This window comes from Leucoraja erinacea, chromosome 8 (genome assembly GCF_028641065.1).
Source record: "Leucoraja erinacea ecotype New England chromosome 8, Leri_hhj_1, whole genome shotgun sequence".
NCBI lineage: Eukaryota > Metazoa > Chordata > Chondrichthyes > Rajiformes > Rajidae > Leucoraja > Leucoraja erinaceus.
This window is the reverse complement of record NC_073384.1, coordinates 13,820,443-13,843,836: the sequence shown is the minus strand read 5'-3', so window position 1 is coordinate 13,843,836 and position 23,394 is coordinate 13,820,443. Positions and strand designations below refer to the sequence as shown.

The window sequence follows — 23,394 nt, the reverse complement described above, 5'->3', positions numbered from 1 at the left end:
GTGTTAATCTGTCACAACCTTGTTGCAGCAGCATTCACTCTTATTTCACTAAGTGTGCTGGTAATAAATCAGGTGTCCAGTTTACCTTGGCCGCATCCTGCAGGCTCTGTAGCCGGGTCCGCACCAGCTGCTGGAGGTCGTCGGTCTGTTGGCGGAGATTGCTCACACGCTGGGACATGGCTGCCGTCTGATACACGTCGCTGACGCTGTCTAGCTTCTCGCTCATGGCCTGCAGGTCGCTCTGGATTTCCTCGGATTCACGGAGAGCAGCCTAAAGAAGGAACAAAACACTTGGGCTGATGTGTCCTTGGGACATTGTGGTGCATCCTGCAACTAGTTTGTTAGTTCCTAGACACACGATCCCAGGAATGAGTGGGGTAACAAATGTTGAACATTTGACGGCACTGGGCCTCTACTCACTGAAGCTTAAAAGGAGAGGGGACCTCATTGAAACTTACCTCAGAGGGCGGTGGAGGCAGGTTCTCTGGATACTTTCAAGAGAGAGCTAGATAGGGCTCCTAAAGATAGCGGAGTCAGGGAATATGGGGAGAAGGCAGGAACGGGGTATTGATTGGGGATGATCAGCCATGATCGCATTGAATGGCGGTGCTGGCTCGAAGGGCCGAATGGCCTAATCCTGCACCTATTGTCTATTACTACTATATGCATAACTATTATACATGTCTATAGACAATAGACATGTATAGTGAAAGGCATGGATAGAGAGGATGTTTCCACCAGTGGGAGAGTCTAGGACCAGAGGTCACAGCCTCAGAATTAAACAATGTTTCTTTGGGAAGGAGATGATGAGGAATTTCTTTCATCAGATGGTGGTGTCAATGGATATTTTTAAAGCCGAGATAGATACAGTCTTGATTAGTATGAGTGTCAAGTGTTTTGGGGAGAAGGTAATAGAATGGAGTTAGGAGGAGGGATAGATCAGCCATGATTGAATGGCGGAGTAGACGTGATGGGCCGAATGGCCTAATTCTGCTCCTATCACTTATGAACTTAGTCTGAGCTTGTGGGGAATACCACGATCAGTAACATCTGGTGACTGAGTTGGATTAGAGATGAATAGGTTTGTACTTGTGCACTTTGTCCCTGACATCAGAAGATCAGGAGTTCCTTTCAGCTGTTAAAGTACAACCTGAAATAATGTGAGTGCACCCATTCTGGCTGCGGACAAATCACAGCCTCATGGTGCAATAAGCCATGATGGCCAGATTATTCTTCAGATACAATGATTTGCCTGGACATCCTCTCACCAGAGTTTGTCTCTGTGGTCATCAATTGCTCCCTGAAGACTGAACTTCCTTCTTTTGCAGTGCTTGCAAACATCTTCCAAATGCATGATGTCTTGGAAGAGCTTGGAGCAGTTGCAAATTTCCCATCAAAGGGATCTCATGCATCAACACCTCTGCCTGAAGAAACAACCTCCTGCAATTGCCACCAAGCCATGGTTGCACTTCCACTCATTTACACTCTTTAATCTCCCTCCAGCCTCATTCAGAGGCCACGTCTTCTCAGGTTCTCACCTTGCTCTCTATTCAAATAAATAATCTTCAGTTGTCCCCATTCTTCTTGCTGAAGGCTATTTGTTCATCAGGTTAGCTACACATACAGTACATCTCAGCTTCGCTCAGCGGTTCAAGAGTGGCCATATGAATGACGCCACTCAAGCATTGCTTAAAATGACAAACTAATGTAATGTCATGTAATAATAATGTAAAATAATATAACGCTGGGCGGCGCAGTGGCGCAGCGAGAGAGTTGCTGCCTTACCACGCCAGAGACCCGGCTTCGATCCTGACTGCTTGTGCTGTCTCCTTGTACGGATTGCATATTTTTGTACAAGCTTGCATGCTCTCCCTCTGACTGCGTGGGTTTTCTCCGGGTGCTCCGGTTTTCTCCCACACTCCAAAGACGTTCAGGTGATCCATAGAGCGTGGAAACAGGCCCTTCCGGCCCAACTTGCCCACACCGGCCAACATGTCCCAGCTACACTAGTCCCACCTGCCAGCATTTGGTCCATATCCCTCCATATCTGTCCTATCCATGTACCTGTCTAACTGCTTCTTAAATGTTGGGATAGTCTCCGCCTCAACTACCTCCTCTGGCAGATTGTTCCATTCATCCACCACGCTCTGTGTGGAAAAAGTTACCCCTCAGGTTCCTATTAAATCTTTTCCCCTTCATCTTAAGCCAACTGTAAGCCTTGATTAACTTACTCTGGGCAAGAGACTTTGTGCATCTACCCGATCCATTTGTCTCATGATCTTATACACCTCCATAAGATCACCCCTCATTCTCCTGCGCTCCAAGGAATTGAGTCCCAGCCTACTCAACCTCTCCATATAGCTCAGACCCTCTAGTCCTGGCAACATCCTCGTAAATCTTCTCTGTACCCTTTCCAGCTTGACAACATCTTTCCTATAACACGGTGCCCAGAACTGACCATAATACTCTAAACGTGGCCTTACCAACGTCTTATACAGCTGCAACATGAACTCCCAACTTCTATACTCAGGTATAGGTTGTACGCTAATTGGCTTGGTAAAACTGTAAATTGTCCCTGGTGTGTAGAACAGAATCAGAGTAGGGATGATTGTTGGGACAACGTGAACTCGGTGGGCCAAATGGCCTGTTTCCATGCTATATCTCTAAAACGAAGACTAAAACTGGAGCTCCATTGATGGAACTACATTTGAGCAACTCTCTATTCTTTCAGTTATAATTCCTACCTCAATTGGATCAATGGTTTATCCATTTGAAAAGTTGACAAATCTAGTCTATGCAGATGTGCCTTAGTGATACCAGAGAAGAGGCATTGGACAAGATTATTGAGGTGTCTGCAGATTGAGAAAATACTTGATATTTTGATGATTTTCCAGCAACAGTGGATTTCCAAACTTTGCATTGAGAAAGTTGAATTGTTCTCTTCAAAGCAGGAAAAGTTTAAGGAGAGGTATCCCAAATTATGAGCTGATTGTAATAAAATAAGAAGAGCTCCTGCCAATGTCAATTGCTTGGTACTCAGAGAGTGGTAGCGGTGTGGAATGAGCTTCCAGTGGAAGTGGTGGAGGCAGGTTCATTGGTATCATTTAAAAATAAATTGGATAGGCATATGGATGAGAAAGGAATGGAGGGTTATGGTATGAGTGCAGGCAGGTGGGACTAAGGGAAAAAAAAATTGTTCGGCATGGACTTGTAGGGCCGAGATGGCCAGTTTCCGTGCTGTAATTGTTATATGTTATATGGTTAACCAAAGGATAGAGATAAGATAGAAGAGGAATCTTTATCCCCAGCACATTGAGTTGTTAAGATGTGGATTTCACTGTAAAAAAAAAAAAATAGGTGGGTGGGTGGATTGATGGATGCAGATTCAAGAGTGATTTTCAAAACGGAACTGGATTGATGTTACAAGAGGAAATCTTTGGAGAAACAGCGGAGGTGTATGAAGAAGTGAACATGTTTCAAACAGTGTCAACAGTGGGCTGAAAGTGTTGTTTCGTTCTTAAATGTACTGCAGGATATTTGCATATATTTTTAATGACCTAAAATTCTGTGATCAATGGCTTCTCAAGGAAGGATGTCAACCTGGTTGGTGCAGGTTTGATTGAGTGAAAGGCACAGCAAGGAAACAGAGACTACAGAGACCACAGTTGATCATTGATCACCCGTTCACACAAGTTCCATGTTATCTCACTTAAACAAGGCTTGGCTTGTGTACACTGAAGTTTAGAAGAGTGGGAGACTTGAATGGAATGTATAATATCCCAAGAGGGGGATGGCAGGTTGGATATGTGGGAGGATATTTCTTCTTTTAGGAGTATTTAGGACCAAATATCACTGTCTAAAGTAACGGTTGCCCTTTATGACAGATTAAGTGATGTTGTTTTTCTCTCACGGTGTTGGAGTCTATGGAAATCTCTTATAAGGATGGTGAAAGCAGACTCCCTTAATATGTTTGAAGCAAAGGTCAATAGATACTTGAAAAGCAGAATGAAAGGTTACTGTGGATAGAGTGGAATGTGAAGTTGATGTCACAATCAGATCAGCCGCAGCATTATTAAATGATGGAGCAGGCTCACAAGGCTGAGCACTCTACTTTCCACTAATACTTTGTTGCCCAATGCAACACTGGGGTGGCACGGCGTAGAGTTGCTACCTTACAGTGCCAGAGACTTGGGTTCGATCCTGACAATGGGTGTGCTGTCTGTACAGAGTTTGCACGAGCTCACTGTGACCTGCATGGGTTTTCTCCGGATGCTCCGGTTTCCCCCCACACACCAAAGATGTACAAGGTTGTAGGCTAATTGGCTTTGGTAAAATTGTAAAGTGCCCCTAGTATGTGTAGGACAGTGTTAATGGGTGGGAATCGCTGGTGGATGTAGACTCGGTGGGCCGAAGGGCCTGGTTCCCCGCTGTATCTCTAGACTAAACATGGATTTTGTGTAGGAAAGAACTGCAGATGCAGGTTTAAATTGAAGATAGACAAAAAATGTTGGATTAACTCAGCGGGACAGGCAGCATCCTCCTTCTCTCCAGAGATGTTGCCTGTCCTGCTGTTACTCCAGCATTTTGTGTCTACAAACATGGATTTTATCAGATGGGGATAGTTGTGCCCTATCCCATACTGCCCCGGCCAGTTATAGAATCATAGTGTGATACAGTGTGGACACAGGCCCTTCGCCCTCACAGACCAACATGTCCCAGCTACACTAGTCCCATCTGCCCGCGTTTGGTCCATATCCTTCCAAACCGGTCCTGTCCATGTACCTTTCTAACTGTTTCTTAAATGTTGGGATAGTCTCTGCCTCAACTAATTCCTCTGGCAGCTTGTTCCATACACCCACCACCCTCTGTGTGAAAAAGTTACTCCTCAGATTCCTGTTAAATCTTTTCCCCTTCACCTTAAACTTATGTCCTCTGGTTCTCGATTCGCCTACTCTGGGCAAGAGACTCTATGTAATCTATTCCTCTCATGATTGGGTGATGGGTCATGATGTCTCAGTTCCTGGTGGAACATCAGAACGCTGCGAGGTTAGCACATGCGTGCTGCCACCTAGCGGCCATAGTGATAAAAGCCCTGGGGAGGAGCGCATGTCTAACCTGGTGGATCATCAGCTGGTCATTGAGCTGAGCCGCTGAATCCCAGACGATGTCGCTGTGGCTGAGGTGCTTCGCTCTCTCCACCCATTTCAGTACAAACTCCAGCATTTCGTGGAATTCCTCCAACTGGGAAGCGGCCTGTGGAGAGCAATGGGAGAAGAAGATTAGAACAATGTTCAGGAAAAGCCAACACGATTCTCAGAGGCAAAAATGAGCCGGGTTCTGTCAAGTGCAAGGTCCAGCTGACAATGGTTCAAATGAAGTCGCAAGAAATGGGATATGGGCCAAACTCAGGCAGGTGGGGCCAAACTCAGGCAGGCGGGGCCAACATAGATGAGGCACCTTGGTCGGCATGGGCAAGTTGGGCCGAAGGGCCTGTTTCCATGCAGTATGACTCTATGAATCTAATCAACTGCAGATGTCGATTTACAAAAGTAACTCAGCGGGTCAAGCGGCATCTCTGGAAGACATGAACGAGAGATGTTTCAAGTCGTGGCCCCATCCCAAAACATTGCCTATTTATTCATGTCCTCCAGAGATGCTACTTCATGTTTTGAATGAGTTGGAGGATGGGTGTTGTCAAGGATATGATATCTGAGTTGTCCTTGACACAAAGCAATCAGTAACCTGTCAAAAGTCAACATGAGAAAGGTTTAGACATCTTCTTCCAGTGTCCATGTCCTGGTGGTCACTATCTGCCCGTCTCCTCTCCTCTGCTGAAGGTTCTAACACTAGTCTGGTTTCTTCACCCTGTCACCTCCGAGACCCAGGCACTGAGTGTTGGCATTGTATCTATGAACAGGTCACGTCACAGGTAAGCAACATCACCTGCTTCTGCCCCTCCCTCCACTTTAGTCCCACATACCAAAACAACCGCTCTGCTTATGGTGACCCTAGTCTTCATCCCTCCCTGCAATAACACTGCATCCTTCAAACCTCCGGCTCCTTGCAACTAAGTGTTCAGTTACCTTATTATATATCGTTTTTTCACTTCCCCATGAAAACCCATATACCATTCTATAAATTATGGCCATGGTTCTGAATTCCCCCATCAGAAGAAATAGTTTCTCTCTATCCATCCGAGTGATTCTTTTAATCAACACTTTAGAGAACACGGAACGGCACAGTGGTGCAGTGGTAGAGTTGCTGCCTTACAACGCCAGAGACCTGGGTTCGATCCGGTCTACGGGTGCTCCGATACGGAGTTTGTACGTTCTCCCCGTGACCTACGTGGGTTTTCTCTGGAATCTCCAGTTTCCTCCCACACTCCAAAGATGTATGGGTTTGTAAATTAATTGGCTTGGTATAACGGTAAACTGTCCCTAGTATGTGTAGGATAGCGTTAGTGTGCGGGGATCGCTGGTCGGTGCTGACTCCATGGGCCGAAGGGCCTGTTTCTGCGTTGTATCTCTAAACTAAACTAAACTAAATCAAGCACATTGAAGTAGATTGATATAAGATCTGAAACAACACAGTGCTGATAAAAAGGCCAAATACTGTTGTATGCAAAGCCGGCGCTGCTTACCTTGTTGAGTTTGGAGGCTCTGTACTCAGTCTCTCGAAAGACCTGCTGATAGAGGCTGGATAGTTTAGTCATGTCATCCATCAGCCGCTTGCTCTGCTGAGGGTTCTGCTCCATGAAATCCTGCACGGTGGCATCCAGTTCCACCAGCTTCACGTTGCAGCTGTCCAGCCTGTCCCAGAGCCTCTGCAGGGATAACAAACCTCATGTAAGTAAGCAATGCCCTGTCCTGGGTGAATATGGAACTTATCAAGTGTACAGCAAACCTATTCCTCAACCTTGTGTGGGAAGGAACTGCAGACTCGCGTTGAGTTACTGGAGCGTCACTCGTTCAGGAGATGCACCTTGCAGACAATGGAAATGGTTTAGGCTGTCGGGTGGATGAGGGGGAAGGTGAGTCACTCGTTATAATATCCCAGCCTCGTTATATGATGTGGAGATGCAGGTAAGTCCAGAGGCCATGTTTGAGTTTAAATACTCCCTTACCCAAAATCGGCAAACATAATATTGTTTCATCAGTTTGAGAGTCCTGGCTGTACATAAATTGCCTTGAGTATGCGCTTACACAATGACATTGTTTGCAGTGCAGGCAATCACTCAACTGAGGATGCTTCTACCATTGCGACGGGGTTCTGCATGAATTTGTTATTTCCTTCGTGTTCTCATCCCATCTTGATGTCAAACTGATAAGAGGTGACAGAGCAAGGGAACACAGGCAGCGGAACTGGGATCACATGTATAAAGCTTCCTTGTGCGGGTAGATGAGAATATCAAGAAAGACACAAAAAAGCTGGAGAAACTCAGCGTCTCTGGAGAAAAAGAATAGGTGACGTTTCGGGTCAAGACCCTTCTTCAGACTTAGTAAAGATGTGGGAGTGGGGCCAGAGAAGCAGAAGTCATTAAAGAGACGAAGGGTGTGTGAGGTATCGTGGACATAGGTCGTGAGGAAGCGGATTGGGGTGGGGGGGGATAGGATGGAGTCGAGGTACGTGGAAACGATTTCAGTGGAGCAGGTGCAGTCAGACACAACGGGACTGCCAGGGCAGTTGTGTTTATGGCTTTTGGGGAGGAGGTAAAACCAGGTTGTGTGGGATGGGGAATGATAAGGTTGGAGGCTGTGGAGGGCAGACAGCTGGAGGTGATAACATCGTAGATTTCCTGCAAAATGGTGGCCTGGTGCTCATCTTTAGGGTCATGGTCCAAGGGTAAGTAGGAGGAGGTGTCCGAGAGTTGGCGCCTGGCCTCAGCATGGCAGAGGTCAGCTCGCCAGAAGAAAATATATCCAGCACAATACGTAGCAATCTGAAGAAACCAAAATTTGCTTTTAGTATCCCTAACATCATAAATGCAATAAAACTAGTCCGCACTTTCCTCCCTCACCTCCTGCTCAATCTTGGCTTGTACGGCATCTACTCCTTTCTCTTTTAGTTTTCTGGAAATGTCGTGCAGCCCATCGGAGATCTGTTGCATCCTGCTGTTAAAGTCCAGGGTCACTGCCTTCATTTGTTCAGCTTCCCCTTCTTTCACATTCACCTATACAGTGAAAGCACAGTTTAGAGATAGTTTCGAGTTCAGTTTCGAGATACAGCGCGGAAGCAGGTCCTTCAGCCCACTGAGTCCACGCTGACCAGCAATCTCCCCGTACACCAGAACTATCCTACACACAAGGGACAATTTACAATCTTTGCACAAAGGGCGGTGGGTTATGGAACGAGCTATCGGAGGAGGTAGTTGAAACAGACACTATCGCGACATTTAAAAAACATTTAGACAGGTACATGGATAGGACAAGTTTAGAGGGATATCGGCTAAACGCAGGTAGGTGGGATTTGTGCAGATGGGACATGTTGGCCAGTGTGGACAAGTTGGGCTGGAGGGCCTGTTTCCACGCTGTATGACTCTATGACAAGTCTCTGCCTCCTGTAGAAGTCTGTGGTATTTCTGTGTAGCATCTCTCTACACAGCTGTTCATGCTAGCATCCTGCTGGAGAAACTCAGCGGGTGCGACAGCATTTATGGAGCGAAGGAGGGTTTTGGCCCGAAATGTTGCCTATTTCCTTCGCTCCATAGATGCTGCCCCGCACCCGCTGGGATATGCTCTCTGCAAAAAGCAGTGAATCACAATTTATCATTAGCTGTGAACATCGCTGGCAACATCAGCTTTTATCCCCCAAGTTGTTTCAGAAATAAGAATCTGCGATTTACACCATAAACCATGAGAGTCTGTTAAGATGGTGAAAGATCTTCCCAAAATCCTGTTAGATCAGGTATCATGTAGATTTTGACTTGACAACAGAAGGGGACTGGTGACTGGGGAAGGGTACCCATGTCTGGAGTTACGGTGAGAAGGCAGGAGAATGGGGTTAGGAGGGAAAGGAAGATCAGGCATGATTGAATGGTGGAGTAGACTTGATGGACTGAATGGCCTAATTCTGCTCCTATTACTTATGACCTTATGATGAAGTGTATGGAAACAAGAGGGGTACTTGCAATTGGAGGAGTTGCATGCTGCTATCGAGTGAAAGGTGGAGTCAAGGGCCTCTCGAAGAATTTGTGCTGAGTTCCTGCAGTACACTGTGTAGGTGGTGCACATTGTAGACGGAGTGTGTGAGTGGTTTAGTTTAGTTTAGAATCAGGCCCTTCGGCCCACCGAGTCTGCGCCGACCAGCGATTCCCGCACACGAGCACTATCCAACACACACGAGGGGCAATTTACAATTTTACCAAAGCCAATTAACCTACAAACCTGTACGTCTTTGGAGTGTGGGAGGAAACCGGAGCTCCCGGAGAAAACCCACGCAGGTCGCAGGCAGAACGTACAAACTCCCCACCGAAAACTCCCATGGTCAGGATCGAACCCGGGACTTTGCCGATGTAAGATAACAACACCAACGCTGTGCCGCCATGCCGCCCCTTGTTGATGAGTAGGATGTTGCCAAAGGACTCTGAGCCAAACTTACCTGTTCCTCAATGGCTCCAAGGGCTAGCCTGACCTCAGCCAGTTGCTCTGACAGCTCAGAGGGCAGGATGGTGTATAATTCCAGGTACTTATCCCGCTGTCTGTCTCCCAGCTGTTCCACTGTCTGATGTCGAGTAGCTACCTCCCCGTGCAGTTCCTAAATACAAGACAGCGTGTTACGGCAAGAAAATGGTATCACAGATCCGTAAGATTAAAAAGTGGATCATCGGACCTGCTACAGAAATTACGCGTGATCTCTACTGGTGGGCAAGCTTAGACTCTGTTTGGTGCCACCGAGGCAATACTAAGAGGATACATTTACATGCTTGCTGCATTCAATCCAGATCCAATAATGTCTCCATGATGAATTTCTCGACCTGGTTTTATCACCACTTCTGCTCCTCTCTCTCTCTCAATCACTGCAACCCCTCCTGCAGTCCTACTCACCACATTCTCTCTCACTGCAGCTTCCTAAAGCCCCGCACACCATGCTTTATATCATCGCAACATCCGGCAGTACAGCACATTGTGCCATCTATCACTGCAACTCTCTGCCGTTTAGTTTCGTTTCGAGATACAGCGCTGAAATAGGCCTTTCCCACCCACCAGAGAAAGCCCGCGGGGTCACGGGAAGGAAGTACGAATTCTGTATGGACAACACCCGTAGTCAGGATGGAACGGGTCTCTGGCGTTGTGAGGCAGCTACTCTACTGCTGCACCACTGTGCCGGCTGCCACTTGGAACCTCTTTACCTCTAACCCTCCATCTTTCCACCTCCCTCTTTCCTTTTATGGTTTTACTTAAAACCAGCTTGCTCATATTTCGCTTGTGCAGCTTACAACCCAGCAGTATGAACATTTATTTCTCTAACTTCGTAACCCTTGCATTCCATCTCTCTCCGTCCCTTCCCCAACCTATCCTTGTTGTCGTCCTGTTTAGTTTACTGTTGCACTCGTTATCACCTTCTCCAAAGCCAACAATGGACCATTGTGGGCTCCACGTTTCCTTGATCATCGTTGCAGGCTTTCATTTATCCTTTTGCATACCTTTTGTTCATTTGTTCTGTGTACCTCTTCATATCTCTAGTTTCCCTCCACCCTGACTGAAGAAGGGTCACGACCCGAAACGTCACCTATTCCTCTTGTCCAGAGATACAACCTGTTACTCCAGCTTAGAAACATAGAAAATAGGTGCAGGAGGAGACCATTCGGCCCTTCGAGCCAGCAGCGCCATTCATTGTTATCATGGCTGATCGTCCCCAATCAATAACCCGTGCCTGCCTTCTCCCCATATCCCTTGATTCCACTAACCCCTAGAGCTCTATCTAACTCTCTCTTAAATCCATCCAGTGATTTGGCCTCCACTGCCCTCTGGCAGGGAATTCTACAAATTCACAACTCTCTGGATGAAAAACTATTTTCTCACCTCAGTCTTAAATGACCTCCCCTTTATTCTTAGGCGGTGGCCCCTGGTTCTGGACTCGCCCAACATTGGGAACATTTTTCCTGCATCTAGCTTGTCCAGTCCTTTTATAATTTTATATGTATCTATAAGATCCCCCTCATCCTTCTAAACTCCAGTGAATACAAGCCTAGTCTTTTCAATCTTTCCTCATATGACAGTCCCGCAATCCCAGGGATCAATCTCGTGAACCTACGCTGCACTCCCTCAATCACAAGGATGTCCTTCCTCAAATTAGGAGACCAAAACTGTGCACAATACTCCAGATGTGGTCTCACCAGAGCCCTATACAACTGCAGAAGAACCTCGCTACTATACTCCTTTCCTTGTTGTGTTTATCTTCTTGTTTAAACAAGTTGAGTCCCAATAGCTTCAAATTATGTTTAGTTTAGTGATACAGCACGAAAACAGGCCCATCGGCCCACCGGGTCCGTGCCGACCAGCAATCCCTGCACATTAACACTATCCTTCACACATTAGGAACTATTTTTTTTACATTTACCAAGCCAAGTAACCTACAAAACTGTACGTCTTTGGAGTGTGGGGAAAAAACCAAAGATCTTGGAGAAAACCCACGCAGGTCACGGGGAGAACGTACAAACTCCATACAGACAGCACCCGTAGTCGGTCTCATAGATTTTTTGAATCCACAGCACATCCTTGCAAGGAGCAACCTGTACCTCATCAGGTTTTTCAACGGTAGGCTCTTTATTTTACCGAATGTGTATGAGGGGTTTAGAGTTTGATCTAGATAAACTGGGCCCTAGGAGCATGCTGAGGATTTGTATATGAATGTTCTCCTTTCCCTTTCAATAGCCAGCACCCATCTGTCACTGTGGGATATACCTTCAGCTCCTGGAGCTCTGTAACTGCATCAGTGGTTGGGTTTTGCAGATACTCCTTTGTCTCCCGCAGCCACTGCTTGATGGCGTTTAATTCGCTCTCCACCTCCTCCCGCTCCTTCAGTTCCTGCTGGACCATTTTCTTGCTCTTCCTTATCTTTTGTCGGACGCTTTAATTGAAAGCAGAAACTTAAGTCAATATCCGCCTCTGCCACAGAGCGAGGAAATCGGCCCCTTGGAACAAGCCATTTACTTGTTGAGTTTCATTGTTTGTAACTCGTTTTCACGCAGCCCACAATTGCCAATGGCCTGTTTCCTTTACCATCGTTACTTTTTTGCATATCTTTCATTCATTTGTTCTGTATCTCTCTATATCACCATCAATATCTCTCGTTTCCCTTTCCCCTGACTCTCAATCTGAAGACGAGTCGCAAACCAAAACTTCACCGATACAATTTCTGCAGAGATGCTGTCTGACCTACTGTGTAAAGGGCCTGTCCCACTTTCCCGAGTTATTCACGAATTCTCCCAACTTTTCCCCTTGATTCAAACTCGCAGAATGTTCGTAACAAGTCCGTAGGAGGCTGTTGGACATATTATGTGCGTTTAAGGCTAGATGCTGAATGAAGACACATAACTCATGGCTATTTTTTCTACTCGTGGACATTTTTTAACAGGCTGGAAAAAACGTCCCAACTTACCTGATGCCCTGAGTACCCACGGCTGGCATAACGAGCCACTACGATATATCTACAGCCTACGGCCTCATTACGAACATTCTGCTAGTTTGAATCAAGGGGAAAACTCTTCATTTACTAAGTATGTTGGCTTTTGCGTTCAATGTTTCCCATGTTCAAATAAAACCTCTGGTGTGGATGCTCACTAATTGGAAGCGCCGTTACCATGCCAGGAGAGGCCAATGTCGTCACATTGGTCATGTGTCTTCACTCAGCATCTAGCCTTAAACGCACATAATATGTCCAGCGGATCAGTCTGAAGAAGGGCCTCGACCCGAAACATCGCCCATTCCTTCTCTCTAGAGATGCTGCCTCACCCGCTGAGATCCTTCAGCATTTTGTGTCTACCTTATATCAAGTGGACGTGCATATGGAATGTGTCAGGAAAATTACCAGTGAAACAATGCTTCTAGTAGTCATGGAATCAGTGACAAGACAACACAGGCTGAAGAGGGACAACTACCGCTGTACCAGCATGCCGCCTCTCTACTGGTGAGATATTCCTTTATCCACCCACACGCTGCGTTTCTAAGAGGTAGACACCGGACTCCCGTTGAACCCACTTACTTGTCATATCTGTCCTGCATGGCTTTGATCTCGTGCATGACGGGGAGATCCTCCACCGTGGTTGAAGGCATGGCCACGTCTCGCAGCATGTTCAGTGCCTGCTGTCGGAGCACGGTCAGAGTGGACTGCTCCCGCTCCACTTCCTGCGCAAAGGCGTCGTGGTATTCGAGGAGCTCGAGCAGCTCGGTCTTCCGTGCCTTCTCCACGGAGCTGTCGGGGAGTCGATCCTGCAGCTGGTCCACCACCACTGTGGTTGTCTCGATCTGGGGACCGAGGTTAAGCCAAAGGAATGGGCAGAGTAAGCACCAGAGTAACTCAAGCTCCCCTTGGCGAGTGAAAATAATCAGGCGCACATCACTCCAGTTCTCTATAACTTATCTCCATCTACTCGGCTTTGAGCTGTAACCCATAAGGTCAAGGCAACAATGCCGGGGAATGGGATAATCAAATCTTGTCACGTTTAGAGATACAGTGCGGAAACAGGCCCTGCAGCCCACCAAATCCGCACCGACCAGTGATCACCCCATACACTAGCACTATCCTGCACACTATGGACAATTTACAATTGTTACCGAAACCTACAAACATGTACTTCTTTGGAATATTGGAGGAAGCCAGAGCTCTCGGAGAAAACCCAGGCGGTCATAGGGAGAATGTACAAACTCCGTATAAACAGTGTCCGTAAGGCAGGATCGAACCCGGGCCCCTGGCGCTGAAAGGCAACAATTCTACCACTGCGCTACCATTGATCTTTGATCAGAGAATTGGGTCTTGGCTGATGCAAAACACAAAGTATAGGGTCACAAAGGGAACAAACACAGTGCTAAAACAGGACTGCATTTGAAGAGCCAGCAATAAGGTGGTGGGAAGGAAAAGGAAAAAACTGTGACAGAATGGAGATCCCTTTGGCCAATCTTCCAACCTGAATTCCCCCTTTCAGACAGGTAGTGACTAGTGGGGTACCGCAAGGCTCGGTGCTGGGACCGCAGCTATTTACAATATACATCAATGATTTAGATGAAGGGATTCAAAGTAATATTTGCAAATTTGCAGATGACACAGTGCTGGGTGACAGTGTGAACTGTGAGGAGGATGCTATGAGGATGCAGGGTGACTTGGACTGGTTGGGTGAGTGGGCAGATGCATGGCAGATGCAGTTTAATGTGGATAAATGTGAGGTTATCCACTTTGGTAGCAAAAACAGGAAGGCAGATTATTATCTAAATAGTGTCAAGTTGGGAAAAGGAAAAGGACAATGGTATCAGGGCTTGTTCATCAGTCAATGAAAGTAAGCATGCAGGTACAGCAGTGAAGAAAGCGAATGGCATGTTGGCCTTGATACCAAGAGGAGTTGAGTATAGGAGCAAGGAGGTCCGTCTGCAGTTGTATAGGGCCCTAGTGAGACCACACCTGGAGTATTGTGTGCAGTTTTGGTCCCCTAATTTGAGGGAGGACATTCTTGCTATTGAGGGAGTTCAGCGTAGGTTTACAAGCTAATTCCTGAGATGGCGGGACTGTCATATCCTGAGAGAATGGAGCGGCTGGGCTTGTATACTCTGGAATTTAGAAAGATGAGAGGGGATCTTATTGAAACATATAAGATTATTAAGGGTTTGGACACGCTAGAGGCCAGAAACATGTTCCCGATGTTGTGGGAGTCCAGTCTCAGTCTTCCACCTTTGTTCTACTTTAGAGATGTCCTTCATTCTGGTTGGTTAGGTTAGGTTAGGTTAGGTTAGGTTAGGTTAGGTTAGGTTAGGTTTCGTTTAGTTTGGTTTGCTTTGGTTTGGTTTATTGTCACAAGTACCAAGGTACAGTGAAATGCTTCTTGTTGCGTGCTATCTGGTCAGTGGAAAGACTATGTATGACTACAATCAAGCTGTGCTCAGTGTACAGATAGGGGATGAAGGAATTAACGTTTGGCGCACGATAAAGTTCTAGTCTGTACGTACCTTATCTGTGAGGTTCTTCCATCCGCGTGCTGCTTCTTCCAGCATCTTTTCCTGCTCCCGGGCTACACTGCGTAGCCGGGTCCAGCGCTGCCACACAGTGGTCATCGATCTACTGATGGTGGCCTTGCTGGCATCATTGCCCAAGCTCTCCAGCTGCGAGGCTTGCTCCTCCAGGGTAGTGATCTTCTCCTGGAAGGAATTCACCACCGATAGCAACGACTAGGAGTGAGAGAAATATCAATGGAACACGTGTATTAAACCACATTGGCAGCTTTATATTTAAAAAAAAACATGTCTTGCAGAAAGGAAGAAAAAGGTAAAAGGGAAATGAAAGGAAGAGAGAGCACAAAATGAGAGGAGAAAGAGAGGGAGAGGGAGAGGGAGAGAGCAAAGGTTTGACAGTGGGTCAGGCAGCATCTCTGGAGCACATGCAAAGGTGACATTTTGGGTCAGAGTCTGAAGAAAGGTCCCAACCCAAAATGTTGCCTATCCATGCTCTCCAGAGATGTTTCCTGACCCGCTGAGTTACTCCAGCATGTTGTGTTCTCTGAAAGATTCCAGCTTCTGCAGTTCCCTGTGCCGACCCCAGGTAGCTCCTTGCGGTGGGCTAGTGATTGCTGTCAGCGAGTTATTGCTAGAAAGTATTGAGAGCCAGATACTAGAAACATAGAAACAGAAAATAAGTGCAAGAGGAGGCCATTTGGCCCCTTCGAGCCAGCACCACCATTGATTGTGATCATGGCTGATCATCCACATTCAGTACCCCGTGCCTGCCTTCTCCCCATATCCCACGATTCTGCTAGCCCCTAGAGCTCTATCTCTTTTAAATTCATCCAGTGAATTGGCCTCTACTGCATTCTGTGGCAGGGAATTCCACAAATTCATAATGGTGAAAACGTTTTTTTCTCATCTCAGTTTTAAATGGCCTCCCCTTCATTCTTAGACTGTAGCCCTAGTTCCGGACTCCCCCAATATTGGGAACATTTTTCCTGCATCTAGCTTGTCCAGTCCTTTTATAATTGTATATGTTTCTGTGGTGCTACCTTATGCTGAGTCAGCTTCTCTTCACTTTCATGGCTAGTTGCTGCTTTGGCAGTGGAGAATTCCGACAACGTCTTTTCTGCCTGGTTCATGAGAGCAATTAACTGCTGCCGGGCCTCCTGGTAGTCTTGCCACTGTGCGACACATCTAGGAGGAATGGTGTAGAACCACACTCAGTCAGCTCTCGGTTCAATGAAAGCTAAACAGAAAACAGTATATCCCAATCCCAAATACTCATCAGTCAACCCCAGGTCATACAGACCACTCCTGACAGATCATTGCAAAATTATCTTCAATGCCCCCAGGGCTTATGGCATTGGAAGTACAAAATTCAACGTCCAAATCTCAATATCCCAAGCCATGGTGCAATACTTTTAAATCATAAAACTATTGACATAACATTGCATAATATGCCTTCCCTTGGGATCAAGTTTCGATGTTTGCAATGGAATTAAATTCACTTCACTGGCAAAGACCATTTATTTCAATGATCCATGTTTTGTTGATGTGCCAAATGACCATCTTAGTTCATCTAACCCTATCCTTTCTCTCTCAATCACCAATACATAGCTGCTTCTTAAATATGCACAAGCCCTCAATGTTCCACATTCTCTGGGTAAGAGGTTTCTCCTGGATTTCCTGCAGGACCCCTCTCACCCTAACCATGGACTATTTGCCCTCCTCCCATCAGGGAGGCGGTACAGGAGCCTCAGGTCTCGCACAAGCAGGCCGAGGAACAGCTTTTTCAATAACATCATTACACTGCTGAACTCACAGTCCCGACGCTAGCTATCTACTATACTCTCCCATTTGTATACATTTATTTGCCTATGTACCAGTTTAATTCATCCACAGTGCACACATTGTTTAACCAGTATTTTTATTTCTACTATCTTGAACTCTGACCAAACGCTAAACTGCATTTTGTTGTAGCTGTACTCGTATTTGTGCAATGACAATAAAGTTGAATTGAATTGAATTGAATTGAATTGAATTTACACGTACCTATATTTTACTTTCTTCCCCTAATGTTACCTCCCCATTATCCGGAAACATCTTGCTTACATCCACCCTTGCATAACTTTGAAGACCTCTGCCAGGATCAGTCCTCTTTTTCCTTCCACATAGTTACCCCACCTTTCAATTGTGGTGTTCCACACTGCATCAAAATTGCATCGATCCCCATTGCATCATTAATTTGATTGCAACCCCACCGCGTGAATTGCATCACCTATTCCCCAATGCATCAACTGCGCAGCCCAATGGCCTTGTACCTGCCTGCAGTGGAACAGGTGAGACGTTACCTTTGCAAGATGTTCCGCTGGCCCTGAGCTTCCAGCTCGGTGTCACCTTTCCTTTGCCGCAACGATGCCAAGCTTTGCTCCACCTGCTCTCTTCCTGCCGGGTTGATTGACGGCAGTAGGTCCGGTACCAGGCGCTCCAGCAGCCCCATTTGGCTTGCGAACGTGGATTCTGTAGAAAAGAATTCCGTGTGTCTGCTCAAGGTCTCCTCTGATGCCTCCACATCCAAGCCCTCAGTCGCTTGCTGTAAAAGGGCGTTGGCATCCTCTAACCAGTCACCAGCAGACTGAACTGCCCATTGGTACTGCAGAATCATGCTTTGTACCTTGTCGAGGGACTGCTGGGAATTAAGAGGATGGAGAGAGGAAATGATCACAATCAACAATCAACTGCAGATACTGGTTCACACAATAGGACACAAACAACAGTGGTGGATGCCCACAACGTCGCTTAGCCAGGCCGACACTGCAACGTCTCCATGACAACGGCCATTTATGGACAGCTGCACTCGAAACAATTTGGACTTTGAAAATTGTGCCAGAATCTGGCGACTCTGGTATATTGTCTCAGTGGACTAGTGCTTGAGTAACTCAGCGGGTCGGGCAGCATCTCTGTCGAACATGGAAAAAATGATGGTTCAGGTCAGGGCTCTTCTTCCGACTGATCAGGCTATTATCATCATCACTCCTATTGAACCAGTTGTCAGAAACAAGGAGGATCTTGTCCAGTGCAACTTCTACCAAAAGGAATGCAAGATCTCCAATCTGTTGCTAGATTTACTTTAGTTTGTTTAGAGAGTGCCAAAACAGGCCCTTAGGCCCACTGAGTCCACACCAGCCAGCAATCGCCCCATACACTAACTCTATCCTACACACTAGAAACAATTTATAAGTTTACTGAAGCCAATTAACCTACAAATTTGTACGTCTTTGGACGGGAGGAAGCCAGAGCACTCGGGGAAAACCCATGAGGTCACAGAGGAGAACGTACAAACTCTGTACAGACAGCACCTGTAGTCAGGATCGAACCCGGGGCTCTGGCGCTGTAAGGCAGCAACTCTACCGCTGCGCCACAATAAAGTGGTCAAAAGATTCCTCGTCTAATTCCTCGGTTTCATGTCATAAAGGAGCAATTCGTCAGAGTGGCCATGACAGAATGGAGTGACTACCGTGTTCAAGGAATATTCAAGAGAGGACAATAACAGCAGAGATACAAGAAAGGGAGATCATCGATACTAATGAAGTGCAGGCATAGTCTAATACTGGGAAAAGAGTTGTAATGCTACAGAGAGGGCTGACAAGATCTAACAACACTCCCAATACCAAGAGGAGGACTGAGATACTCTGATGATGGGGAGGTCAATATCCTTAATGGACCATGCAATATCCTTGCAGGAGGCACTGCTCAAAAAGGCAATGAATATCATCATTGATGCCCATTTCCCTGGCCATGTTCTCTTCTCGTTGCTATTATCAGGAGGAAGTCCCGGGAGCCTAGGACCGTTACCTCCCGATGCCAGAACAACTTCTCCTTATCAGCCGTCATGTTCTACACACCCCCACCTCAGCACCAAATCATTACGGACTTTGAACTACTATAGTTGCTCGACATACTTTGGTTTTTGCACGATCACGGCCTAGTTTACTTAGAATAACTTAAAATGTATTGCATATTTATTATTATTTTTGTTGCGTCTAGTGTGTCTGCAAAGCTGCAGCAAGTAAGAATGTATCTGTTACGGTTCATATCCGGAGTCTATGACAAATGAGCATTTTATTTTTATTAATTAAAATGATGTCTATATTTTAAATTTACAATCATTTGAGTTGATTATTCAACCTGTTTCTATCTCTAGCCTTTGTCCAACAATCTGGCCATCGGGGAACTTCTTCACCCGAGGTCATCTGTTGCTGTGATTTGATCGACCCTTTCTTTCATCCACCTTTCTTTACTGCTCCCCCCCTGCAATCAGTCTGAAGAAGGGTTCCGACCCGAATAGTCATGTATCTATGTTCTCGAGAGATGCTTCCTGACCCGCTGAGTTACAGTATTCCAGCAATTTGTATTTGTTTTTGTCAAATAAATACTCTTGATTATTGTCTCGGCTAGACACACACAGTCTCTTGCCCAGTGTAGGGTAATCGAGAACCAGAGGACATAGGGTTAAGGTGGGGGGGTGGGGGATGGGGGGAGAAAGATTTAATAGGAACCCGAGGGTGGAATCCTTTTCGTGCGAAGGATGGTAGGTGTATGGAATGAGCTGCCAGAGAAGGTAGTTGAGGCAGGTACTATCGCATGGTCTAAGAAACATTTAAACAGGTACATGGACAGGACAGGTTTAGAGGGATATGGGTCAAATGCGGGCAGGTGGGACTAGCCTAGATGGGACTTTATCAGTTAATTTATTCATGTTGGGCCGAAGGGCCTGTTTCCAAGTGTACAGTTTTGGTCTCCTAACCTGAGGAAAGACATTCTTGCCATAGAGGGAGTACAGACAAGGTTCACCAGACTGATTCCTGGGATGTCAGGGCTTTCATATGAAGAAAGACTGGATAGACTTGGCTTGTACTCGCTAGAATTTAGAAGATTGAGGGGGGATTTTATAGAAACTTACAACATTCTTAAGGGGTTGGACAGGCTAGATGCAGGAAGATTGTCCCCGATGTTGGGGAAGTCCAGAACAAGGGATCACAGTTTAAGGATTAGGGGGAAATCTTTTAGGACCGAGATGAGAAAAACATTTTTCACACAGAGAGTGGTGAAACTCTGGAATTCTCTGCCACAGAAGGTAGTTGAGGCCTGTTCATTGGCTATATTTAAGAGGGAGTTAGATGTGACCCTTGTGGCTAAAGGTATCAGGGGGTATGGAGAGAAGGCAGGTACAGGGATACTGATTGGGGATAATCAGCCATGATCATATTGAATGGTGGTGCAGGCTCGAAGGGCCGAATGGCCTATTCCTTCACCTATTTTCTATGTTTCTATGTGTGTATATATTTATACAATGGTATATGGACACACTGATCTGTTCTGTATTCGTGCCTACTATGTTCTGGTGTGCTAAAGCAAAGCAAGAATTTCATTGTCCTATCTGGTTCATATGTCAAAAAACTCTCTTGATCTTGGACATGTTGGCCGGTGTGGGCTAGTTGGGCCGAAGGGCCTGTTTCCAGGCTGTAATTCCAGTCCCATTTCATTTTCATTTCAAGACTCTATGACCCATGTTTTGTCATTTTATTGAGAGACATTGTTCTGATTAGTCAGCATCGCGTCTCTTCCAATTCCCTTCCCCTCTGGCAGGTCGCATCTACCCAAGGTACCGACTAACCTTCTTGGTGCTCAGCATTTCCTGGACTTGGGCCTCGAGCTGGGCGAGCTCACTCAGGTTGGTCTCCACCTGTGGCGGCATCAGCTCCTTCGACTCGGAGTACTTGTCCTTCTCCTTGCCGCTCAACGCCGCCATGATCCGAAGAGTCGACTGCACCTCCTCCTCCAGGATCTGGGACTTCCGTATCTCCTCCTGGATGCTCGGAAGCTTGACGTCCAGGTACGCGGCAACGCCGAGGTCCCCCTTGATCTTCCGCAGCCACTCGAGGGTGCGCTGGATCTCGGTCTGGAAGTCGATCCTCTGGACGAGCCTGCCCTCGCACTCTGTTATCCTCCCGCCGACTGTTCCCTGGGCCGTCTCCAGGGCCTCTCTCCAGGCCTGGATTTGCAGGCTTCTCGCCTCATGAGCGCTGCTCTCCAGCTCGGGCGAAAACTGTTCCACTTGCTCGATCAGCCTCTTCAGAAGGGAGCTGGCGGCCTGCACGCCTCCGGCCAGGGCGTGGTAGTTCTTCAGCTTCTCCTCGAGGGTGAGGGTCTCCTGGTTGGTCTTGGCCAGGCCCTCCTGCAGCGCCTGGAGCTGAGCCTCCAACTGCCGGGAGGTGGCCTCGTGCTCCAGGTAGGCCGAGACTGTGTCTCCCAGCATGGACACCCTCAGCTCGGCCTGGCGCTTCAGCCGGTTGTACAGGCTGCCCAGCCCCGCCATCTCGTCGGGCTGCCAGGGTTGACCCGAGCTTCGGAAGGTCTCTTTCCTCTGGTTCAGCTCGTCCACCGCTTTGCCCAGTCCCACCACCTCGCCCAGGAGGGTGCGGTAGTCAGCCTGCACCGATGCTGCCTCCTCGGAGGAAAGCCTCAGCTTGCTTTTGCCCATCTGGACCAGCTGGTCCTCCAGCTCGCTCAAAGCCTTGCTGGTCATGTCGATGAGGGAGATGTACTCTTTCCTGCCCGCGATGGCCTCTTGGATCTTCTCCGACTTCTCCTTGGCCAGGCCGATGATGGCGTTGAACTGCTTGGGCAGGGCGTTGAGCTTCTCGTCCAAGAAGGAGTGGTCGGCCTCGCTGAGGGAAGGCAGGAGTTCCCGGCCGCTCCTCTGCACCAGGAGGAGCTGGTTCTCGTACTCGGGGCACTGCTCCAGGAGGAGCTGGTACTTGGCCAGCTGGACACACAGCTCCGCGTCGCTGCTCATCAGGCTGGTCTGCGGGAAGGTCAGGATGTCGGCCTGCTTCAGCCAGTGGCACACCTTGTCCAGGTCGGCCTTGAAGTACTTCCTGGAGGCCAGGATCCTCTCCAGCCCCTGCAGCCGCTGCGCGCTCTTCTGCACCGCCGAGTCGTAGGCGGCCTGCAGCTCCTGCAGGTGGGTCATTATTTCTGCCGTCTCTTCCTCGGCCGCCTCCCGGGCCAGCTCCCTGCCCTGGGCCCAGAGAGCCGCCACGTCGGCCTGGTACTCTTTCAGGCTGGCACAGGCGGCCTTGCAGGCCCGGATCTGCTTGGCGACGTCCAGCGGCATGAGGGCGACGTGCTCCGGGGTGGTGGCCGCCATCTCGGTCTGCCGGATCCAGCCGACGGCCGGGCCCAGCGCCATGAGGAACTGGGTGCGGTCCGACAGGGCCCGGCTCAGGTACTTCCTCCGCTGCCCCACCGCCTCGCTCAGCGAGCCCATCCTCCCGTGCAGGGCGCCCAGCGTCTTCTGCAGCCGCTGCCGCTCGTCCAGGCCCAACCGGGCCAGGATCTTCTCCGCCTCTGTCGTGGCCGCGCCGTGGGCCAGCTGCTGCGACTCCAGCTCGCTGCAGCTGGCGATGTGGTCCAGCAGCAAGGTCTGGGCCAGCTCTGCCGGCGGGCTGCACCGCAGGGCCTCGGAGATAAGCCGGGTCTGACCCTCGGCCCAGTCCAGCAGGTCCTCCAGCTTGGACTGGCACTGGCTCAGCTCCTCCAGGGTGGTCACGGAGACCTGGATCTTCCTCTCCAGCAGCTCCTCCAGTTGGGCCCACTGTTTCTCATAGTGGCTGGTCTGCTCCTTGATCAGCTCCTTGTCCTCAGGATTCAGGCGCTCCATCAGCTTCTGCTTCTGCTCCTTCAGGTCATCCAGCACAAACCTCTGAGCCTGCACCGCGCTCGCCAGCTGCTTCAGGGCTTCCAGGAGCTCAGCTGTGCTCTCCGCGTCCGTTCTGTTGCAAAGGAACCAAGACAAGAAGGGTCAGAAGTGAGTGCAATTGCACGCAAAGGGCCTGTCCCACAAGCATGCGACTCCATGCGGCAAGCGCGACCTAAAGGGCCTGTCCTACGAGCATGCGACTCCATGTGGCAAGCACGACCTAACGTGGTCGCTTGAGCCGTATGGCCTCGTGGGGCTGGTCCCACTTCAATCGCCAGAGCCATATGGAGTTGTGCGGAGCTGGTCCCGACATCGCGCGGGGCTCCGAAAAGATGACCGTATTCAAAAATTCCGTGCGGCAACGGCCTGCCGGCCCGCAGCCACCTTGACGCTCGAACTTCATGTCACTCACACGACCTCCGCACGGCCCCCGCTTCTGGTTTGGTCGCGCTTGCCGCATGGAGTCACATGCTCGTGGGA

At 48.2% G+C, this 23,394-nt stretch overlaps 1 protein-coding gene across 1 annotated transcript in view; it reads right to left on the bottom strand.

Annotated features, from left to right (window-relative positions):
• syne1b (spectrin repeat containing, nuclear envelope 1b) overlaps window positions 1-23,394 on the bottom strand; it is a 386,581-nt gene that overhangs the window by 168,949 nt on the left and 194,238 nt on the right. The window contains 11 exon segments of the mRNA XM_055638842.1: window positions 86-271; window positions 5,116-5,253; window positions 6,641-6,823; window positions 8,018-8,170; window positions 9,598-9,753; window positions 11,904-12,069; window positions 13,204-13,466; window positions 15,156-15,374; window positions 16,199-16,343; window positions 17,501-17,838; window positions 20,827-22,987. Coding sequence (XP_055494817.1) covers window positions 86-271; window positions 5,116-5,253; window positions 6,641-6,823; window positions 8,018-8,170; window positions 9,598-9,753; window positions 11,904-12,069; window positions 13,204-13,466; window positions 15,156-15,374; window positions 16,199-16,343; window positions 17,501-17,838; window positions 20,827-22,987 — 4,108 coding nt within the window.